The 21,269-nt window shown below is 36.3% G+C and overlaps 1 protein-coding gene across 1 annotated transcript in view; it reads right to left on the bottom strand.

Moving 5' to 3' along the window:
• The window catches only part of LOC145765718 (uncharacterized), a 1,283,504-nt gene that overhangs the window by 152,790 nt on the left and 1,109,445 nt on the right, over positions 1 to 21,269 (bottom strand). The window contains exons 22-23 of the mRNA XM_082577542.1: positions 20,158 to 20,328; positions 19,955 to 20,044 (exon numbers count right to left, since the gene is read on the bottom strand). Coding sequence (XP_082433668.1) covers positions 19,955 to 20,044; positions 20,158 to 20,328 — 261 coding nt within the window. The remainder of the gene's footprint in view (positions 1 to 19,954; positions 20,045 to 20,157; positions 20,329 to 21,269) is intronic.

Below are 21,269 nucleotides of genomic sequence, written 5' to 3' on the forward strand. Positions count from 1 at the left end.
ATCCAGGCATCGATTTGATCGCCTCCTTCCATGGATGGAATTGATTGGAATCCATTTTGCATTCGAGCAGAAGAAGCTTTCCAAGTCGCGTCGGCATCGACTTGAGGAATGACGTCACCGCATGGATGTCATTCTGAGTGTTGAAGGATCTCATCCGTATCCTCCCTCCATCAAAAAGTCTTCCTGCTGTGATTGTCACTTCCAAGTCGTTGCCTTCCCGCAGGATTTTTGAGATGGCGAAGATGGAGCGACGATAGTGATCTAACAATGCAGGAATAATATCAATCAATATTAGATCGGCTAACCAGGTTTGTAGCCTAAAACCACAGTTTGGTTCCAACCATAAAATAATCAAACATTGAACACAAGTTGTTTACTAAAGAACAAAACATTAATTCATTTATATCGCAAACAAAAATATAAACAAATTATTTTGAACAAAACTTTCAGGTTTGAATCGAAGTTCTAATTTGAAAATAACCTGAGTAGACTTTTCTTAGCTGGTCACAAAATCACAAGTTTTGTCTTCAACGGTTTCGAAGTTTTATCAAATCAGGACAAAATACTTAGGCTAGCTTTGCAGGTGGAAACTAAACTTTTGTTAAAACATTAAACTAACCAGAGCTTGCAAATTAAAATAAACTTTGATTTCTTTGTCGACAAATCTTCGAAGCAACTTTACAACTTGATCATGAAAATTTCCCAATCAGCCATTTCTTGCTGCAGCTCAATCGAAGCTGATGCTTTCTCCAAACTCAGAAGACACGGACCGAAACAAACTTTAACACATTTGTCTGATGAACCAAGCAGCAACAGAATTGAAAGCTGAACCAACTATTTCTTGCTGCAACTGAATCAAACCTGATCTTTTCTCTTCAACGAAAAAAAGTTCCCGCGCTTTTCAAAGCAAGCAGCAAAAATTTCTCTCTCCAGGCCCAAATCAAAAAATGGACTCAAAAAAATAATTAAGGCCTGGAGAAAAGCTAATTCTAGAAAAAGCAAGAAGAAAATTTGATTGTAGTCATATCAACACCAAAACTATCAAAATCAACCAGGAAGTTGCAGAGATAATTAAACTTGAAAAGACCTTCAGTTAGGCTAGCTAAGAAGTCAGCAGTCATTGTTTGTTTGTTTTTTGGCATTTATGAAGATAATCACAGCTGCCAGTAAAATCCTCAAGTTTAGAAGACAAAGTAAGTTAAAAGTACTCATTTTTGACTTTCTTACATTTTCTAAACCCAGCCATTATTTTTCACCCAACCGTTACTAATAACCTTCAACCCAACCAAGACCAATTTCAGCACAAGCTCAACCATCAACACCAAAGAGGTTAATTTATTGGAAACAAATCAAATTTCAGAAGAAAAAAAGATCAAATCTGGACAGTTTATTGTACGCTACCACTCCATTTTTTGTTTAATTTTAGTTTGTTTTTCTATTAATTTGTAGTTCTACACAATTTTGAAGTACAGTAATCAGATTCAGCTAGGTCAAGACTGACTAATATTTTTCCCCTAAGTTTCATCCTTTGTGACGTAATAATAATATTTTTGAAATCTTCACCTTCCGAACTCCTATTTTTTTTTCTCGTACTGTATTTTACAATTCGTATTCCGACATTGATCGATATCATAAACCGACTAACTTAGGCTACGTCTACGTAAGTATATCCATTATCCTCGCCAGTCTTAATTCTCTTTTTAAGCTGCATATTTTAATCAGGTCATTTTAACACAATTCATTTGATTCTACATCACTGCTTGACGGAATTTTGCCCTGAGTTACCTCTCATCAACTAAAGTACCGTAATTTAATTTAGTTCTTTTATAGTTTCAAATTAAAATTATTACTTAGTCAATTTCCAAAATCCTTGCTAAATTAAATATTTTATAACGCAATAATAGTGTTTTGTTTATTTTCTAAAGTGTTTCTTACACCACTTAAACCAGACTTGTTATTTGTTCTTTTTCGGTGCTTGTTGGTCACCGTCCTATTTCGTCACACATAAGTGAATTCTTTGATTATCCTGACTACAAGTTATAAATGCAGGTGTTGGTGATTTTGCTTTTAATCTGTTTTGTTGCAAAGTCATTTTGTAATCTTTCGTGTCCTGCGTTATTGGTTTTGTATTCATCTGTTGGTCATACTTTGTTTGTGGCAATGTCTGCGGATTGTAAAAATTTTTATTCAAAAAACTCCTTCTCTTTAACTAACAATATTAATAGGAACCAGCTATCGATTTTACATGTAAACATGAGAAGCCTAGTTGGCAACTTTGAAAAATTAGAATCACTGCTTGTCGAAATGCAAGAAGCACCGGACCTTATTGCTGTGTCAGAAACCTGGCTGAATGAAAATCGATTGCATTTTGTTAGCTTGCAAGGCTATAATTTTGTCCACTTTAATAACAAACAAACTGATGCTAAAATACAAGCAGGTGGTGTCGGGCTATACGTAAGCAGTTCAATAAAGTATAATCAAATTAATAATTTAAGTCTAAACTTACAGGAATGTGAAGATCTCTGGGTGGATATTACTTTATCAAACAATAGACAGTGCACAGTTGGTGTAGTATACAGGCATCCCAAAAATAAGTTAATTGAGTTTCAAACCAAATTCTGTGAGTGCATTGATTCGTTAAATAATTTCAAAAAACAATATTACATTTGTGGTGATTTTAATATTGATATGTTAGCAAAGACAAAAAATTCTGCTGTAAAAAATTACTGTGATGCGTTTCTCTCTTTAGGCTGCAATCAATTAGTACAATCCCCGACCCGTGTAACTTCCACAAGTTCAACTTTAATCGATCATGTATACAGCAACGACCAAGCAAATAAAATTCAATGCCATGTTCTTATTCACGATGTTTCTGACCACTTTCCTATTGTAGTTGTGATAAACTCTGCAAAACCAAAACAAGAAAAATATACACAAAAAGTAAGGAACATGAAAAACTTTGTTGCTGATGAATTCGTTTGTGATCTGGAAAATAGCTTGACCAACGAATACACAGAAAGGAATGATTCAGTTCATAGCAAATTTAATCATTTCATCGACACTTTTAATGACACTTTAAACAAGCATGCACCTTTACGATTGTTGTCTCGAAGAGAAAGAAAACTCAAGACCAAACCATGGCTAACAAAAGGAATTTTGAACTCCATCAAAACTAAAAACAGACTATATCACTTAAAAATAAAAGACCCAACAAACACTTCTGCACAAGCAACATACAAAAAGTACAGAAATGTACTTACTCATACCAAAGAGCAAGCAAAAAAAATGCATTACAGTTTTCTTATTACGCAAAGCAAGCACAACACTGGAAAAATATGGAAAACCATAAATGACATCATCAAGTACAAACATAAGCACACAGCTCACATACCAGAAGAAATAATTAGCACTGACAATGAAAAAATCTCTGACCCTGCACAAATAAGTAACTGTTTTAATGATTATTTCACAGAAATTGGTCCTTCCATGGCATCTAAAATCCCTCTACCGTCTCCTGGCTCATTATTGAAATTGCAAAGTGTCCCATTCTCCTTTTTCCTAAAACCCGTCAATCAAGAAGAAGTATTAAAACATCTTAATAATCTTTCTGTCTCTAAAAGTACAGGACATGATGGAATACCTATAAGATTTGTCAAACTATCCTCACCAATAATCGCCCCTTTCCTCACCAACTTATTCAATGAGTGTATCGATAAAGGTGTATATCCTGATGTACTAAAGGTCGCTCAAGTTACCCCAATCTTCAAAAGCGGCTCCAGGAAAAATTGTTCCAACTATAGGCCCATATCACTATTGTCCCCCTTCACCAAAATATTCGAAAAATGCCTGTATGAACAAATGTACAATTATCTAACAAAAAAAGACCTGATCACACCACATCAGTATGGATTTAGACCACAATATTCCACTTCGTTAGCTGTGTCAAACGTTTGTGATAACATCTTAACTAACCTAGATAATAAAAATACAACTTGCTCTGTATTTCTTGATTTAGCTAAAGCCTTCGACACAGTTGATCACACTATTCTCATACAGAAACTGCAAACATACGGTTTTCGGGGCCTTCCATTACAATTGTTAAAAAGCTATATCAGCAATCGTCTACAGCACACGGTCGTCAATAGAATCTCTTCAAACTCAAGACAGGTTACCTGCGGTGTGCCCCAAGGATCGACATTGGGACCCCTTCTTTTCTTACTGTATATAAATGACTTACCAAATTCAACAAACATGAATGTTAAACTATTTGCTGACGACACCAATCTTACGATGAGCGACAAATGTGAAATAAATTTGCAGAACAATGTGAATGCCGAAATGCAAAAAGTTTACAACTGGTTGAAGCTTAATAGATTATCATTAAATTTCTCAAAAACTGAATACATGCTAATAACAAATAAAAAACACATAAAAAATTTTAACATTAACATTGGTAACACAAGCATTCAACAAAAAGATCAAATAAAATACCTTGGCGTTTACATAGATAACAAATTAACATGGAAATATCACATAGATAAAATTTGCGGAAAAGTAGCAAAAGGTTCATGGGCGTTGCTTAAACTCAGAAATTATGTCAACACGGACACTTTAAAAGATGTGTATCACGCTTTGATTTACTGTCATTTGCAATATTGTATTTCAAGCTGGGGAAAGGCCTGTGACAGTGCACTGGATCCATTAATAAAATTACAAAAAAAGGTTATAAGAATAATTACGAAACAAAATTACTATGCTCACACTAATTTTTTATTTTTCAAAATGAACATCTTGAAACTAAAAGACATACATAACATTGAAATAAAAAAACATATGTACAAAGTTCATATGAATGAGTATCCGTCTACGTATTGTGATTTATTTACAAATGCTTCATCTATTCATCAGCATAACACAAGATATCAAACAGGCAACAATTATTTTATAAACAGATCAAACACAGAATTTGGCAAGAAGTCCATGCAGGTATTGGGACCAATGCTCTGGTCAGAGGTTCCAAGTAGGCTAAAAAACTTATCATTTCATTGTTTCAAAAAAGAGATCAAAACGTTAATTTTACAAAGCTACAGTGCATCGTAAGTGATATGTTATGGAAACCAACTTGTCAGTTGCTTCGAAAACTTTATTATTCTCTGCTTGCTTCATGGAATTTTGTGTTTTGGCCTACGTTATCATCAATATGTTTTTTTTTTGTGCGTATGCTGTTATTGAAGCGCGGGAACGTTTCAATTATTATTTTTCTCTTGTAAGCTTATTTTAAATGGCAAAATCGTAATTTCCGTAGGGTGGCAATTGACTAGTAGACCGTATGGTCGTCTCGTTGTCTCCCTGTCGGTATGGGAACCTGTGTAACTTTTGTACTGTGTATATTGCATATTTCAAACATGTACCTATGTTCCTGTTACTGACAAATAAAACATTGATTGATTGATTGAACGACTGAAAACAAAATGGCTGTCGCCTGCAGCAGATTTGGGCGGGAATTTTTGTGCGGTGTTGCCAAACATAATTAAACTGGACAATTAAATTAAACCGTCAAATAAAAGAATAAATTTTTAAAGCTTAACCAGTTGAAAAAAAAGCACTTAATACTTTCAACCTTTATTGAAAAGAATTCAAAATTAACCATTAGCTTGTAAGTTTCTACAATACGCACATATTTTAAAAAGGTAAGATTAAGCTTAGGAATAGATTGCAATGTTGGCAACTCTGTTAGCAATCAACAAAATTGTCTGCAGCTTTGCGCGGGATTTCTGGGTAGTGTTGCCTAGAATAAATAATATTTACTCACACGTTTCAGTAGCAACTAGTGTCAGAAAATTTATTGTTTCGATGCTTTATTGAGGTTTGTTTAAATTAAACCTTTTATTTTAATTTCAAGTCATAAATATTGAATAAAAAATAAAATTACGTTTCTAAGAAAAAATTTAACGTTCTCCCAGACTCCCAGTTCAGTAGGCCATAACATAACCCGTGCCTCACCTTCCTAGGAATGAAGCTCGACCAATAATTAACCTACAAACACCATGCTCAAGCCCTCCATGCTAAGCTATCAGCACGCAATAATTTGCTGAGATGGCTACCGGAATATCCTGGGGTGCTGGTACATCCACATTCCGTACAAGTGCTCTTGCACTTGTTCACAGTACTCCGAATATGCTTTCCTGCTTGGTACCGCAGCGTACACATTTGCAAAATTGGCACTGCCCTTAAAACCACCATGAGAATAATCACTGGTTGCCTTCTTCCAACTCCCGCTGACTTTCTGCCGGTACTATCAGGCATCGCTTCATGTAGACTTCATAGGTAAAATCACGTAGCCTACGCAGTCTGGTCCTACAAGCTATGTCAAGGGATGACCACCTCTTCAACCAGATTGTCCTAAACTCGCACTCCCAAAGGCTCCAGCGCCTGAAATTTTGACGCCCTTTTTCTCGACATGCTTCAGCTATCTGTAAATCTTACTTCCAGATTTCCGAAGTCTGCAACAGTGAATGGAGAGAAGTTGCGAAACCAACCAATGTCACAGTGCGCAAGCTGAATCGAGTAGATGAAAATTTTAATTGGAAAAAACTATTATTGGCATCTTTAAAAGTTGGTTACCATTATTTTATCTATTCCAGTAAGTAAGACAATTGCGAATGAATTGCTCTCTCTTGTATCGGACTCATAGCCTAAAAGATGGCATTCTTGCGCTGTTTTAAAATCGACAGCTTATAGGCTAAGTGTCGCTCTTTAGATCCGAAACTAAAAATTTGTCTTATAAAAATAGTCTAGACTTGAGGACACGTCAAGTTTAGTAAAATAAAAAAAAATAAATTGTTTGTGCTTACTCTGATGGAAAGATTTTCAAAATCGATCTAGAAATTTCAAAGAAAGTGCAATTTGTGTGTGGAAAAGAAACAGAAGACAAGAAGCAGGTGTAGGCAATTTAAGGCGATGTGAAATTTGAATGGACAATATCGAATTATCACACAGAGTGACTAGCCTACTGTTAATGTGTAGAGTGTTTTTGTGAAGTTTTATGCAATAAAATCCAATATCCATAATTCCGTAAACACGTAAGCATTTTAAGGTTAGTATTTTCTAATTCTTGGAAGGTGATTCCTCAAGAAATACTATCACAACGCATCAATCCACGTGATCCAGATAGCGCGCCCTGAATGGCTAGTTATGGAAAACGCGTTATGTGCCGCACACACGCGCGCGAGCGATTGCTGTCTGCTGTTGAAAGCCTGACTCTTGGAGTCCTGAGACTAGAGATTTACAGCTTGATGCTGATCAGTGGTCTCATTTTACGGGAATTTGTCCCTAAATCTGGACTTTTGACCACTTTTAGGGACAAGTTTAGGGAATTTGATGATTTAGGGATTTTTTGGGAATTTTAGCAGTTTTGTCTTGTTCGCTTACAAAATGAATGAAAGTTTATTTGTATGTACAACTTTCAAGTTTTTGGCAAATGTAGCAACAGTAGCACCACTAGATTTGGTAGACATAGTGGAGAAAACAAACGGTTGAAGAGCCTACTGATACCAAGGATAGTCGCAATGATATGGAATTTTAGTAAGAACGACGTTTTAGTAGCTTGAAGGACATTAAAACTGACTACAGGAACAGTTTAAAGAGAGAAAGCTTAGTTGGTTTACTACACACCCAACAACGTACCGGTATGGAGTCAGCTGGCTTATCAGCTGACAAACTGGGTTTAAGTCAGGGCATGACCATACTAGTAGAGATGACCGGCTATGTCACATTTTGAAGCCTTAAAATACCGGGCCGACTGTTTCGTAGCAGTTCGGCAGACAAACCACATTACTTTTGCCTTAAGAGTATGTAGACATGAATCGCAGGTTTGTGGACGTTGACTCAATGTAAAGAAAGTTTGTAAATTGAGAGCTGAAATATTGCGCAGCTGGACATTTTGCTTGATGGGAGTGAACCATGAAGTAAACTCATACGCAGTTAGTCACAGCATAGGCAAGTCTAGCAGCTAGAGTGAAAAGGAAAACATTAAAATCGCACAATATGTGCACTTGTGCAGTTAGTTTTCATGTGATATTCTCAAGCAACATAGCACAGAAAAGTAATGCACCTTACCGAAATTATGCAGCTGATTACTGAGCAAATCAAGCTTCTGATATGCAATGGCTACAGACCTAGTTGTATCTTCACTTCAGCATACTTTTTAATTGCTACTGTAGCCTACTTTAACTTTGTAGTCAGTTGACGAAAGGAAAGCAGGTTAACTTCATGTTTGCAAAACTAAACTAGATAAACCAATCGTTTTCTATCAGCAAAATATGGTAACCCTTTGACCAATGTATGAATCGTAATGCAAGTCTTGGCATGTAGGATAGCCTATACAATTATACATGACCACGAATCGGTCATGATCTGAAGTTCACATGTTCAAGTAGATGATGGACTTGTTGTTTCATTGCATTTTATAGGAATTAAGTGACAAAATGCCTAACAAATGCGTTGCGTTTGGTTGCAAATCAGGCTACTGCACTTCTGGTACCAATATTTCAAACTTTGCTTTTCCTCTGGATATAGTGTAGTGTTGCTGCCGCAATGGATAAAATTTGTTAACCGATCTAACTGGGAGCCTATAAAAAGTCTGTTTTTTGTATGAAACATTTGAAGAGAAATTTATAAGTTATGGTAGAAGAAATAACCTCAAGTGGCATCTAAATCCAGTTCCAACAGTCCACTCAATTCTAGCATTAAAACGCCATCACTCCATCAGCTATACCAACTCCAGCACCTCCACGAAAAGCACCCAAAATTCATATAAAGCAACTTGATGAACTGGTAGACTTCTCGCAGAAAAACAGAATATCTTATTTTCAGTGACATAACTGAGGCACACTGCCCAGATGGTTTCCAGTAGGCTACTGTCGGGAATAAAACTTTTTGATTTTTTACATTATTTCTGACAAGTTGTCTGGCTTTCCCAAGGTTGCTGAAGCTGTTAGTAGGCTAGATCGAAATTTGCATGTGCAAAAAGATTTGTTGAAAAGGGATATTCAATTTTGGAAAGAGGGTCTAGCTGCAAGTAATCCATGCATTTTTTTAAGCTTTGAAAAGCTTCAGGAAGATGTGGATGAAGTTGTCAATGAAATGTTTAACGCAACATTATCTTCTAATAGTGCAGAAGTTGGCTTTACAATAGCCGGTTATATTGCAAAAAACTTGTTAAACGCTCCAAATGTGCAATGTGCAAAAATTTACTTACAGCTGATTCCGCAGCTAAAGCTCCTTTGTACTTTCAGCATTTGTCAAGGGAGGCTTCAGTGTGCCTTTTCAGCCACTTTCTGATTTTGTTTATAGTGCTTTTGCTGCTTTAGATGTTGTTGAAAAAGAGGTACGCAAATGTGGATTGCCCTGTCGAAAAGCTATGCACTAGCCTACGTTTTCAAAAAATATCTTTTCTCCAGTGTAAAGTTGGCATGTGACGCACAGGTGGTCTGGGGCAACCACTTTGCATCGAAAATTGTCTTTAACATTTATTATAATAATTACCAAAATATTATAAATGAGTCAAAAAGAAAGGATAACATTGTAGCATTTAAGCAAAGGCAAAAGTAGTTTAAGATTCTATTGTAGTTATGGGATGTCTTTTTTCCGTCACCATAATCACTATCGTCTTCATACGCGCCGACTTCCGGGGGGCGGCGCCCCCCATAAACTTATGGTTGAGGGGCAACAAAAATGTCTATTACAAGTGGTGTTTCAAAGATAAAGTACTTTGCGAAAGAGATTTAGATCATTTAAACGGGTTTAAAGAATGCCGAAAGCGAAAAACAGCCTACGTTGCTCTTGACCGCAAAGCAGCAGCTGATCGCATGGCTTTCTCTGGAACGTGAATAACTACTGAGAGTGAGATGCGCAAGGCACGCACGCTCACATTCCCACACTGCTTATCTTCCCGCGCGTAAGGAGCAACTTCAAAGTCAAAACGCGTGTTAGCGAAAAAGCGAATGCGAGGTTGAATGCTTATTCTCATTTCACGAGTTATCCAAACGTCTATTACATTTTTTTTGTGACTTCAAGCATGAAATCGATTTTAGCAAACTTTATCGAGTTGAAACTACGAAACAACGAACGATTACGTGAATACAGCTTAAAGAAAAAATGCATTTTTCAAAACTGTCATCCGTGGTTTGCTTCAATAAGCACTGTATTGATGTATATATTGTGAAAATAAATCAAATTTAGTTATTACTATCTGAAGCCTTTACAAATTGTTTCACCTAACGGATCATCAGAAGGTCTTATTCAAAAATAGTTAGGTGAAACAATTTGTAAAGGCTTCAGATAGTAATAACTACATTTGATTTAATTCGCTCTGCTTTGCCTTTTTGCTTGGCATTGAGCACTTTTTGTAGTATTAATAGTTTTCATTGTTTTTTTTATTGTGAAAATATATACATCTCATACACTCATCTATTGACACTCCTGCACTATCGTGCAGCCTATACTCGAGTACAGATCAATCTCGTGTATAAGTCGAACCTCTACTTTTGAGCCGAAAATTGGTACCGTAACATTTCCTTCTCCCGTGGCGTATATAAGTCGAATAGCTTATTCCCGACACTACCATTCGATGGTTCATCTAAGTATTGGGATTGACATACGGTATGGAAATTTCAAAGTAGATCGTAGAGTAACTGCTGGAATAGTCACGTAACTATTCAGTATTCCCGGCATTAGTAAACCAACTAAATTAGACGCGCTATTTTCAACGAAGTCTTCCCGCTGTGAGACAATTATGATTGAACAGAACGCATTGTTTTGTTCACAATGTGTGAGAAATCGAAAACCTGTTTAATGATCTTGGTCGCAGATATCGCCTGCATTAACGACGTCTCTTACCGCTATTATCGTCTAGCCAACCTGACATCATTGTTTTATGCGGCCGCTAAGGATTGACATTGACTTCAACGATCATGGAATGTTACGTAATAAAAACGATTATATCCTACACGCAAAAAAAATGATCTCTTAAAACAGCTCTTTCTGCTGTTTTGTTTCGTGAGCTTTGCATATTGCTCAACAAGTGCATAAACTTTAGAACTGACAAGAAATCGTTATATTTAAAAATTAAGGTTGAATCACTGCAAATAAACGTAGGCTAATCAAAACGTTTGCTTCGGCCGACACCATTTCACCTTCCGTAATCTAAGTCGGCAATTTTGCCGCAGCAAAATGCGTTCATTTTGTAAACTGCCTGGAAAAAACAACATGTCTTTTTGAGGTGAACAACTGAACATCACTTGCGAACATACTCGAGTATATACGGTATTCGATAAAAGACTATAATGATTTTCAATAAAAAAAACAAGAGAAAACACTTCGCCGTTGTTAACGCTTTGAAGGTAAGTAATTAGCAAAGCGAGGTTAATAAAACTGATAGCTGGTTTTCACTCTGCTTAAGGTCGTCATTTTTTGCGTATTATTTCGATAACTTCACTGTCTTGATCGTTGTTTGCACTCGCACGAAAAGTAAATTAATCGGCTTGTTTTTCAACTGTTCTTCCAATTATGACCTAGCAATATCAAAATTTTTACTACTAGGTGTACTGCATGCGTAAAACTAATCGTTTCAAGCAGCGGTTTTAATAAATTTAGTTTGCGACCTAGGTGTCAATATAAACAAGACGGTAAGCTTAATCAAAGACTATTTTAATTGACTAAAATAGCATTATGGTTATGACGTCATCACCTTTCTCGCCCCCCAAGGTTTTTTGAAAAGTCGGCGCCTATGATCGTCTTTGTAGTCCCCCCCCCACTTCATTGAATAAAGCATATATCATTATTTTCGCATGTCCTTACACTATTTCTGTTGTAAAAAAATAGTCCGTGCTGTTGTTATTGCTTATTTTGAGATGTTTGTTCACTTACAAATTATTAATTTGCACCATTCATTATGTAGTTTGGTAATGCAATATGTCTAAATGTAAGGTCAGGCAACTGTTAAATGCATTGAAAACGCCTAACAAGTCTGAAAAATATCTGCTTTGTTGTACCCCATGCCAGTAAGAGCAGTTTCTTTGCTCGTCAAAATTTCAAGTATTTTCCTATCGGCCCGTTGTAAAAAGGCCTTCATATGTGATATAGCTGGCCATATCCACTAGGTGGCCATGGTCAGGAGTCACCAAACTTTTTCCTCTGAGGGCCGGATTGCTGTGAGATTAACAGCTGCGGGCCGGATGCAAATTGCAAAAAGATATGCAACTATTTAGAATCTCCATTGACTTGAATTGAGCACGATAAATTACAAAGTCAGCGGTGGAATAGCAAAGTTATGATGAAAATCGAAAGGTTGCTGGAAAATTTATTCCTTGCTGTGATACTGTACAGGGCATTGTGCTTTTGAAAAAGCATTACGTCTTTCCAAATTTGACCTAGCTAGGCTGTCCCCATTTGTGGTGGCCTAATGATAAAAAACAGTTGTAGTGTAGTTGTTATTTCCGCAGCACGTGGCGGGCCGGATGAAATCAGTTCGCGGGCCGGTTCTGGCCCGCGGGCCATAGTTTGGTGACCCCTGGGTTAAGTGATCAAGCTAAATTGTTGAAGTTGGCAATGGCTGTGAAGAGTTCAGCTACAGATGCTGAAGCACATCATGCACATGAACTAATTGCTAGTCAAATTAGCTGTGATGAATAAGTCGTTGGTCGTGCACAGTTTATGTTATTTTAGCATGTGATAAGCATTGGTAAATCTTCACTCTATTCCTGTAATGTTAAGCATCACTGTACATTTAAAATACTGCTTTTTGCTTTGAGACTTATAAATCCAACTAACAACGAAGTCATGTAGAAAGGTTTCAGCTAGTGTTGTTGTTTAAACCACCTCTTGTTTTTCGTTTCAGAACGTGAAACTGAATGTAATAATGATTCAGGGAATTTTGATGCAATCTAGGGATTTTTAGACGTAGCTTTGGGGACTTTCTTGTTTTCATTTATGAGAGCACTGATGCTGATAAGGCTGCAGAATTCAGATGAGAAGTTGTGTTCTGCCGAACTGTGTGCTATAATTTTATGCTTGGTTGTTAAATAATCATTCAGGCTTCGGTTCAAAGTTAGGTTAGGCTAGGTTGTCCAAATTTTGTAAAGTGGGAGGCAATGTCTGCAGTGACGATCGGTGAGGGAAAGCAAGGAAAGCAGTGCTTACCTGAGCGAAAACTATGCAAAGTATAATGATTGAATTCTAGGTTTAACTTCTTATTATTTTTATCATGTCTATTTTAACTTGAAAATTACTGTATTCGTGACTAGAATTACTCGTAACGCTAGTGAGTAGTCTAAATCCTCACCAAACCGCATGTCTTGCCTATAAATGCCAATTAACGCAAACGCTTCTGTCAGAAACAATCACTGAGGCTCCAAGGTAAGCAACTATCAAACTTGCTTACCTAAATTCAAAAATGTCAAAAAACGCCTTCGTTTTATCCAATCATCACTCGTTTTGCAAAACGTCACCAGCTGCTTAGCCAATCAGATGTGTTATGGTGAGACCAGGTGAGTCTTGCTTTCCCAGTGACGTCAATGCATACATTCGCTAGAGCGGCTAGACTAACTCGTCAGAATGGTGCTCGTCACGGTACACCGCACAAGCATCATAATGCCGAAATAATTGTTGCTGTTTTTTTATGTCTCCTCGCCATGTACTGTACTTTAACCTACTAGCTTTCATAGTCATGCCTTTGCCCTTTTTACAGCGTTGATGTAACGTGACTTCGCCAATGAACGTTCAGGTGCGGGTGCAATATTTAGTTTGTTAAGCTTCTATACGCAGGAGGCAAACTTATCCAGCTTTTTGTACAAATTGCTTGCGGTTGTAATGTTTAGACCTAAGTGTTAGTTTTTGTAGTGTAGGCCTAACTGAATATCTGAGAATGAATATTCATGACGAATTAAATATTTAGACAACTATTATTCCATGTCTAACACTGGATTTTGGTCCTGCAACGTTAAAATTAAGATTGTTCATGACTTCTAAACATTAAATGGATGTATGATCACGACAAGGGCGAAGCACAATTTGACAGATTTTTATGTTTGATTTGTTTTGAAAATGCTCTCAGAGCGCACCAAATTGGAAGTGTTTTTCAAAAATTTCTGGGGGAGGCCCCCCAGACCCCCCGCTGAAAGTGTTGCCTTCGGCAACACGCCTTCGGGCTTCGCCCGACGGTTACGCCCTTCGTGCCTAGGCCTACTACCTTGCTGCAGCATATTTACAAGTTGCTTTCCCAACGGTTTAAGCCGCCGAACGTCACTGAATGTCTGTAATTATCAGGTCTTCTGGAATAAGAACTGCTTATTCAGGTCAAGTTGCTATTTGTGGTTCTGACATTTCTGCAGTTTTGTTATGTAGCTTTGAGAATGACACTAATAAAGTTCATAATATTACGGAAGGCTCATACAACTATGTTTTCAGCTCTTAAATTCTTAGTTCTGTCTACTGTATATAGGCTATAAGATTATCTTTTTTTCAAAAAATTACATTAATTTCTTCACATAGCCTATTATCTTTAATTCATAAAGCTGACCTTGTTGTGGGTAGCATTGTTAACTGTTAAATCATGCCTAAAAATTCTAAAAAAAGAGTAAGAAGCATGGAAAGCTTTTCTGTCTTTGGACACTCCAAGGAGTTTCCCACTGCTGATTCTTAACTACTTCATCTACTTGTTTTAAAGTATCAGGTTTGGTGGCCGTGCTTAACTATATTTGTCGATGCATATACCGAAATGTTAGATCCTTTCATGCACATCTTAAACCATTAAGGTTTTGCCACCTTTTCCTTTTGTTGGTTTTGTTCCTGTATTTCTTTTTCACAATATCATTTCTTTTGCATTCTGACAAAGAAAAATAAATTGAATTGAATTACCCACACTACAATATGTTCTTGCATTCTGTGCTTTGTTGAAGGTGATACTCAAGTACTTTACTACTGTAACTTTTTCTCTGACACATTTTGATTAAGGTAGTGGCATAAAACATATACCAACTCGTATATTTTCATATGGATGAAGGGTAGTTGTATTTGTTAAAAATACTATCATATAGCTTGCATGAATGAACAGTACACGTAGGCTAAAATAACCAACTAGCAGACACTTTTCAAAACCTTAATGTGTTGAAATAATTAATTGCACGTTCACAGAGATAGAGCACTCAAAAGGAATTATTTTTTTCAGGAAGCTGGAAAAAGCTAACTATTCTCTTTTCAAATGAAGATCGCATTCCTAAAACAGAATTAAAGTTTTTACTCTCCCAACGTTATCGTGGAGTAGAAGCACCGTTATACCAAATTGGGCCTCTTGACAAAAGAACAACGAAAACGCTTCAAAAGAGAGTTTACAAAAAGGTGAGTTCTTACATATCTTTTAAAAAAATTTTGTCTAGTAATTTTCTATGGAATGTACCAAACTTTTGTTCGATCACAGGCTTGTATGAGTAGGCCTATATTCTTTGATAACATGGTCATGCAGAGCCAGGTCCCATGTTGTGCACTGGGGTTGGTCAGTTGTTGTCATTGACGTGGCTCTTCTAACAACATTTATTGATTGGAGCCGTATGAGAAAGAGAATGCAATCCCACTTCACCATTGCAGATGTAGTGCAACCAACTCTAGATAGTAGGTGATTTAACCCTATATGGACATTTGTGACAGATCTGTTACGTTTCAAATTATCGCTATTTATTTTACTGTAAAAGCAGTTGTAAGTTTCAATTTTGAAGAATTTTATTCTGTGTCATCTGACAATAGTGCTATTTCATTTTGGAAACACTACGGTCTCGCTTCACTAATTTTTTTGAACACAAAGTTCTTTGAGTCAGGTTCATCGCAACAGCAGCTTGGCCTAGATCAGAGGCGTGCAACATACGGCCCGCGGGCCAGAGCACGGCCCGTGGTACCCATTTACGTGGCCCGCACATTCTTCATCAAGTAGCCCATTATTTTTAAATACAGTACTTTTCGCTGTTAGATCGGAGGATGTTGTTATTTGTAACGTCATCATTAGCATTATTGATTTTTAGCATTATTACATCATTAGCATTATTGTTGCGTCATTAGTAAGCGTTGTAGAAAACCGCCTTGTTCTTCTGGCAATGATTCAGTAACATAAATCTTACTTTATGGGTGCAGTGTGGTGAATATAGGCTACTGTATTAATATTTATTCTACAAAAAGCTTAGCATAGTAAAAATGTCTACAAGTAAGAAAAGGAAGGTTGATTATGAAAGGCGGAAGTTCAACAATGAGTGGTGAATAAATTACTTCGTTGTTCAACACAATCAAGATGTTGTTTGCCTGATTTGGTCAAAACACTATAGCAGTAATGAAAGAGTACAATATCAAGCGACACTACTGTGCAAAACACTCTGCTAATTATGATAGCATTGTGGGTCAATTACGGGTTAACAAAATGCAACAGTTGAAAACAAAATACAAAATGCAGCAGTTGAAAAAGTCTTTGAGCAAACAGCAAGAGGTATTTCACGGTTACAAGAAAGACATTGAGCTTGTTACAAAACTGAGCTTCAAGATATCTGAAACTCAATGTGTAACTTGATTGTGTGTAGGCTACTTTTCCATTAAATAAATTGTTCATATAAATTCATGTGTTATTCGATAGACTGGCCTTCAGCATCATTATAATTGTACGTTGTGGCCCATTGCGATAAACAGTTGCACGCCCCTGGCCTAGATTTTCTCTTGTAAAGTTTTGGATTTTCAGAACACCCAGGTGCGTTGAATTTTTTGTGGTATTTGAAAATAAGACTGTTGGTGTAGTTGATAACAAAATATTTCATAAATGATGTTTATATATGCTACAGTCATCATAAGTTCAAACGTAACAAATCTGTTGACTTGGTCCATCATGCAACTGTTTTTTGATCTCAAAACTTTTGTTTTGTTAGATTTGTCAACAGTAAAGTTTTATTTTCATAGGTGCAAAATGAATACATGATCTTTTTAGGGAAAAAGTTGGAAATCATTTAAACAAGTAGCCTGTTCAGGACGGAAATTTAATTAATCGTTTTGAAATATAACTTTAATTTTTACTAAAGGTTTTTTGTTATTATGAAATTGTCATTGAAATTAAACTCGTAGCCTATCTCATTTTTTAAATGCAGTGCTGCCAAACCTTTTGGATCATTTGTAGTAAAACTCGTGGTATCAAAATTGGCTTGCTTTTGTAGCTTTAACTTTTCTCACAAACTGTTACAATTATGAGTCTTCTTCTTAACAGTTCTGCTGCTGGAAACGAGTTAGCTCGTGCAATTGTGATGTAATTTAACGTCACCTGACGTCACAATGCCGCAAAAATCATAATGTGTTGCCAGTCTGGGGGCCTGACAGGTTGCTTCAATTTTAAACCAAAAAAAAAACGATTTTTAACCCATTTCCCCGCCAAATTCTTAAAATTAAATAAAAGTCAAAACACCAATCAGTGTGAACAAAGCTTGAAATTCAGCAATAACTTCGAGTTCTAGAGATTTTTAGACTGGGATCATGATGCCAGGCTACTAGTATATTGATCAATGCACATAGGTCATGTAAAAGAGCTTAGTTTTTATGCAGAAAGGTAATTGAAATATTCTATTATTTTTTAAGACTAATATACCTATTCATTTAGAGTCACTAGACTAGACTGCTTACTGGTACTAGCTAGAAGTTCTGTACGGTAGGCTATCTAACCCTAGTCGCTAAAAAAATCCAAGCAAGCATTTTCTTATGAATATAGGCCATGACTATGCTATGATGTCAACAAAACTTTTGAATGTAATGTAAAGGCAAACCAAACGTGGTAGCCTATAGGTTTCATCGAAAGGAAATATGTTTGCAATCGTCTAGTTGGTTAAGTTAAACTTCGGTACCGTACAGTAGCCTAGCTACCGGCCAGCAAAAATTGTCATTTTTACATCGTTTCAACGTCGCCAGACGTTGAAATCGTGTAAAAAAGGAACTTTTGCTGACCAGGTATAGGTTGCAACTGAGAAATATTTACAAAAGCCATTCGATTTGTTCAAAGAACCGAATTAGCCTAACAGTTCGTATTTACATTGATTCAATGTTTGAATACGTTGAATCACTCGGCCTATCATTTTTCTTTACATTGATTTCACGTCTGAACAGGTTGATTCAATGCAAAAAAAACTGTTTTGCTGACTGGCGCGCTTGTAAATGCAATGGTCATTTCGACGATCAATTGCAACACCGATTTGCTCCAAAATTTCAAAGTGCGTTTCAACAGTTTGGCAACCCATTTTTTCATTACCATGGCAACAAGAGAAAAAGGAGAACTCCTCTCACTTTTTCAAAACGCTGGCAGCTAAAGTGTTAATATGCTTTTGAGTACATATTTCAACTTTTTATCACCTCTTCGGCCACCTTTCAGTGAAGTTATTAATGCATTTAAATCGTCAAACTGTGTTTCATTAGTGAACTTTGTACAGTTTTTGAATTTCAACCTGCATTTCATTTATCAAACTTTATGCAAAAAAATGGTACAAATGCATTTAACAATATTTAATTAATTATTATTTTTCTAAATTCATGCAGTCGCACTGAGACGGTTTGTTGTGACTTTTTACCATGACGAATCTTTGTTTTATGACTTCACAATGTTGTTTTTATTTGAGTAAAAACTTTCAAAGTAAAAAATTTTGGAAACTTGTCGCTACTGTACTTACATGTTTTTAAATTTATATCGAAATTTATATATAAGTTTATTGAAGTTTTAGACTAGCTTTAGCCTACTTTTATTCACCTGCAGCAACTTTCCGGGTTTCTTTCAGCAATTCCTCAACAAATAGTTGCATTTTCTGCATTTTTTCGTCTAAAATATAAAAACTTGTCATTAAAATAATGATTTGTAAACGTCACTTTGATAAGGTAGCAGGACTACAGTATATGCATTTATTTTAACTCCTAACCAAATCATCAAATGTTATTAAAATCAAACAAATGTTACCAAATTGCAACTGCATCTTCATAGAAGTTTGCTTCAGTAAATTTCCAGATGATCTATCAGTGAATATTCCGCATTTTATGATTTTTTCTAATGGGCCTCAACAATGCCGAACAGGTTTGTATGACATACGGCTGCAAAACCGTCAGCTCGATAGCTCAACTGGTTCAGTGTCGACTAAGTGTACGAAGTAACCGCAAGATCAAACAAAGCTGGTTCGACTCTCGGGGTGTGCGCTTGAGCAACGCATTTCAAGGACAACTCTTTATTCAGCGGCACTAAGTGGATGGAATACTCGAAAAACAACATTTTTTGTCAAACTTGGTGACCGGGCATGCGTCAGTGGTTCAAAGCCTCTACTAGTATGCGAAACTGCCAGGATTAAGCTCTCAAAGAAGTTCTCTCAGTTTGCAGATAAAGATTCCACAATCACTCAATGAAATCCTATAATGTGGCCTTTAAGATGATTCGAATATAATTATTACCTTTGCAATCTATGTTTGACGCTGAGTGTAATAACAATGTTTGGTTTATTACATCGACTTTAAATAATTACGTTTGGTTTGTTGTTCTTTGTCACTGTCGCAAACCGCTTTACAATCGATGATCTGTAGCGATCTTCCTGGCGTCAGCACTACCTGACTACTCACTATAGAACAGCGAGCATTGTGTTTCGTTAACCATACCGGTGTAGCCTCCACACTAGCCATCACGACTTTTCCCAAAAAGATGTGTTTCTCGGCAGTCGAGTGTAGCAAGAATTGACAGCGATAGACACGTGTTTTGCCCATGAGTATAAACTTTACCAGGAACGAACTCGCAATGATTAAAATTTTAGGAACACAGTGACCATTATCTAGTCGATATTTCTACTTGTCTAACATGCCTGACATTATGTCAACAATATGTTTATTGGACTATTTATTTGTTATACGATAATATTACCAGAAGAGCTTGGTTGGTGGGAAGATGATGGCGTTTGTGATGAGGTGGATGCTCTTAAAGGTTGTTGGGTTGCTTTGGGGGTTGAGTTACCTGTAAAATTATAATTAACTTTAATTTTAATATAACTTTAAATTTAATGAAGTTAAAAGACTTCCCTTGTTAAGTGAAATAAAAAACTTTAAAACAAAATTATTTGATTTTACTTCGAAATATTTTATTCATGAAAGATGTAAATCTGCGCTTCAAAGGTTGAGGTTTTGAGTCTTGTGGAGCTGAAGATGAAGCTTTCTGAGATGATGATTGAGGTCGATTTGAAGCGTTGGGCTGTGTAGTCAGTTGTTGAGATTCTTGAAGAAGGGAATCTTGAAGGAGATCTAAAAATTAATATAATGTAATACAGTATGTTTATATTATACTGCAGTTGCTTAGAAAAGTTTTTGGTGTGGTTGTAACAATACGTAACAAAGATTAACGACAAATACAAATCAATTATTTAGTGATTGGCATAATAATAGACCCTTTGTTCACTTAACAAAAGCTCTATTAAACTTAAACAAAACATGGTGTTACCTTACAAATTGACACAAAGCGGTAAAACTTGCAAACACAAACTATCGAATACTTAACTAAACCTCTACATGTGCTGCCAACAACTCTACAAGACTGCCAGCAAATTATGGCAACTAATGAACCATACGTAACAAAGAAACTTGCAAATTAAAGCATTGTGATCGGTAAGCTTGCTACTGCGCTGTCAGGAAGAAGGAAGATGTGTGACAACGGGCGACGTGTCACAATGATGTAATAACCCGGATAGCAAAATTGGTTCTTTTTAGATTGATTCAACGTCTGCAAATGGATTAACATCAAATGCACAATTTTTTCTACCTGGAAATTATACTTCAGATAATTTTTACTTTACAAAAATCAAAAGGGCGTCGGTTCAACTCCTATCCAGGAAATATTTTTACACAAGGCACTTAATGACGTTGCCTGAACGTGGCACGCAGATCGGCTTAGTTAGATTTTCATTCATTGATTTCAATCTTCAACCATCGAACATCCGTCTGGCTTCTTGCAAATAACAATTTTTCTTATGATTTGAGTAAAAGTCAAATCTTATTTTGGCACTGGCTACCGGTTAGGAGGATTACAATTCCATCATCTAATGCAGTTTGCTATTAAGTTAGTGCTCATATACAAATAAACCCCTTCTGTGAAGTACACCGCGTTTAATGCAGTTGTGTGGGTAAGGCGCTGTGAATCAAAGATTGCAACCAACGCAAGTCCCACCAACCACGTAACAAACAAATAA

Source organism: Aplidium turbinatum, chromosome 2 (assembly GCF_918807975.1).
Source record: "Aplidium turbinatum chromosome 2, kaAplTurb1.1, whole genome shotgun sequence".
In the NCBI taxonomy this organism is placed as follows: Eukaryota; Metazoa; Chordata; class Ascidiacea; order Aplousobranchia; family Polyclinidae; genus Aplidium; species Aplidium turbinatum.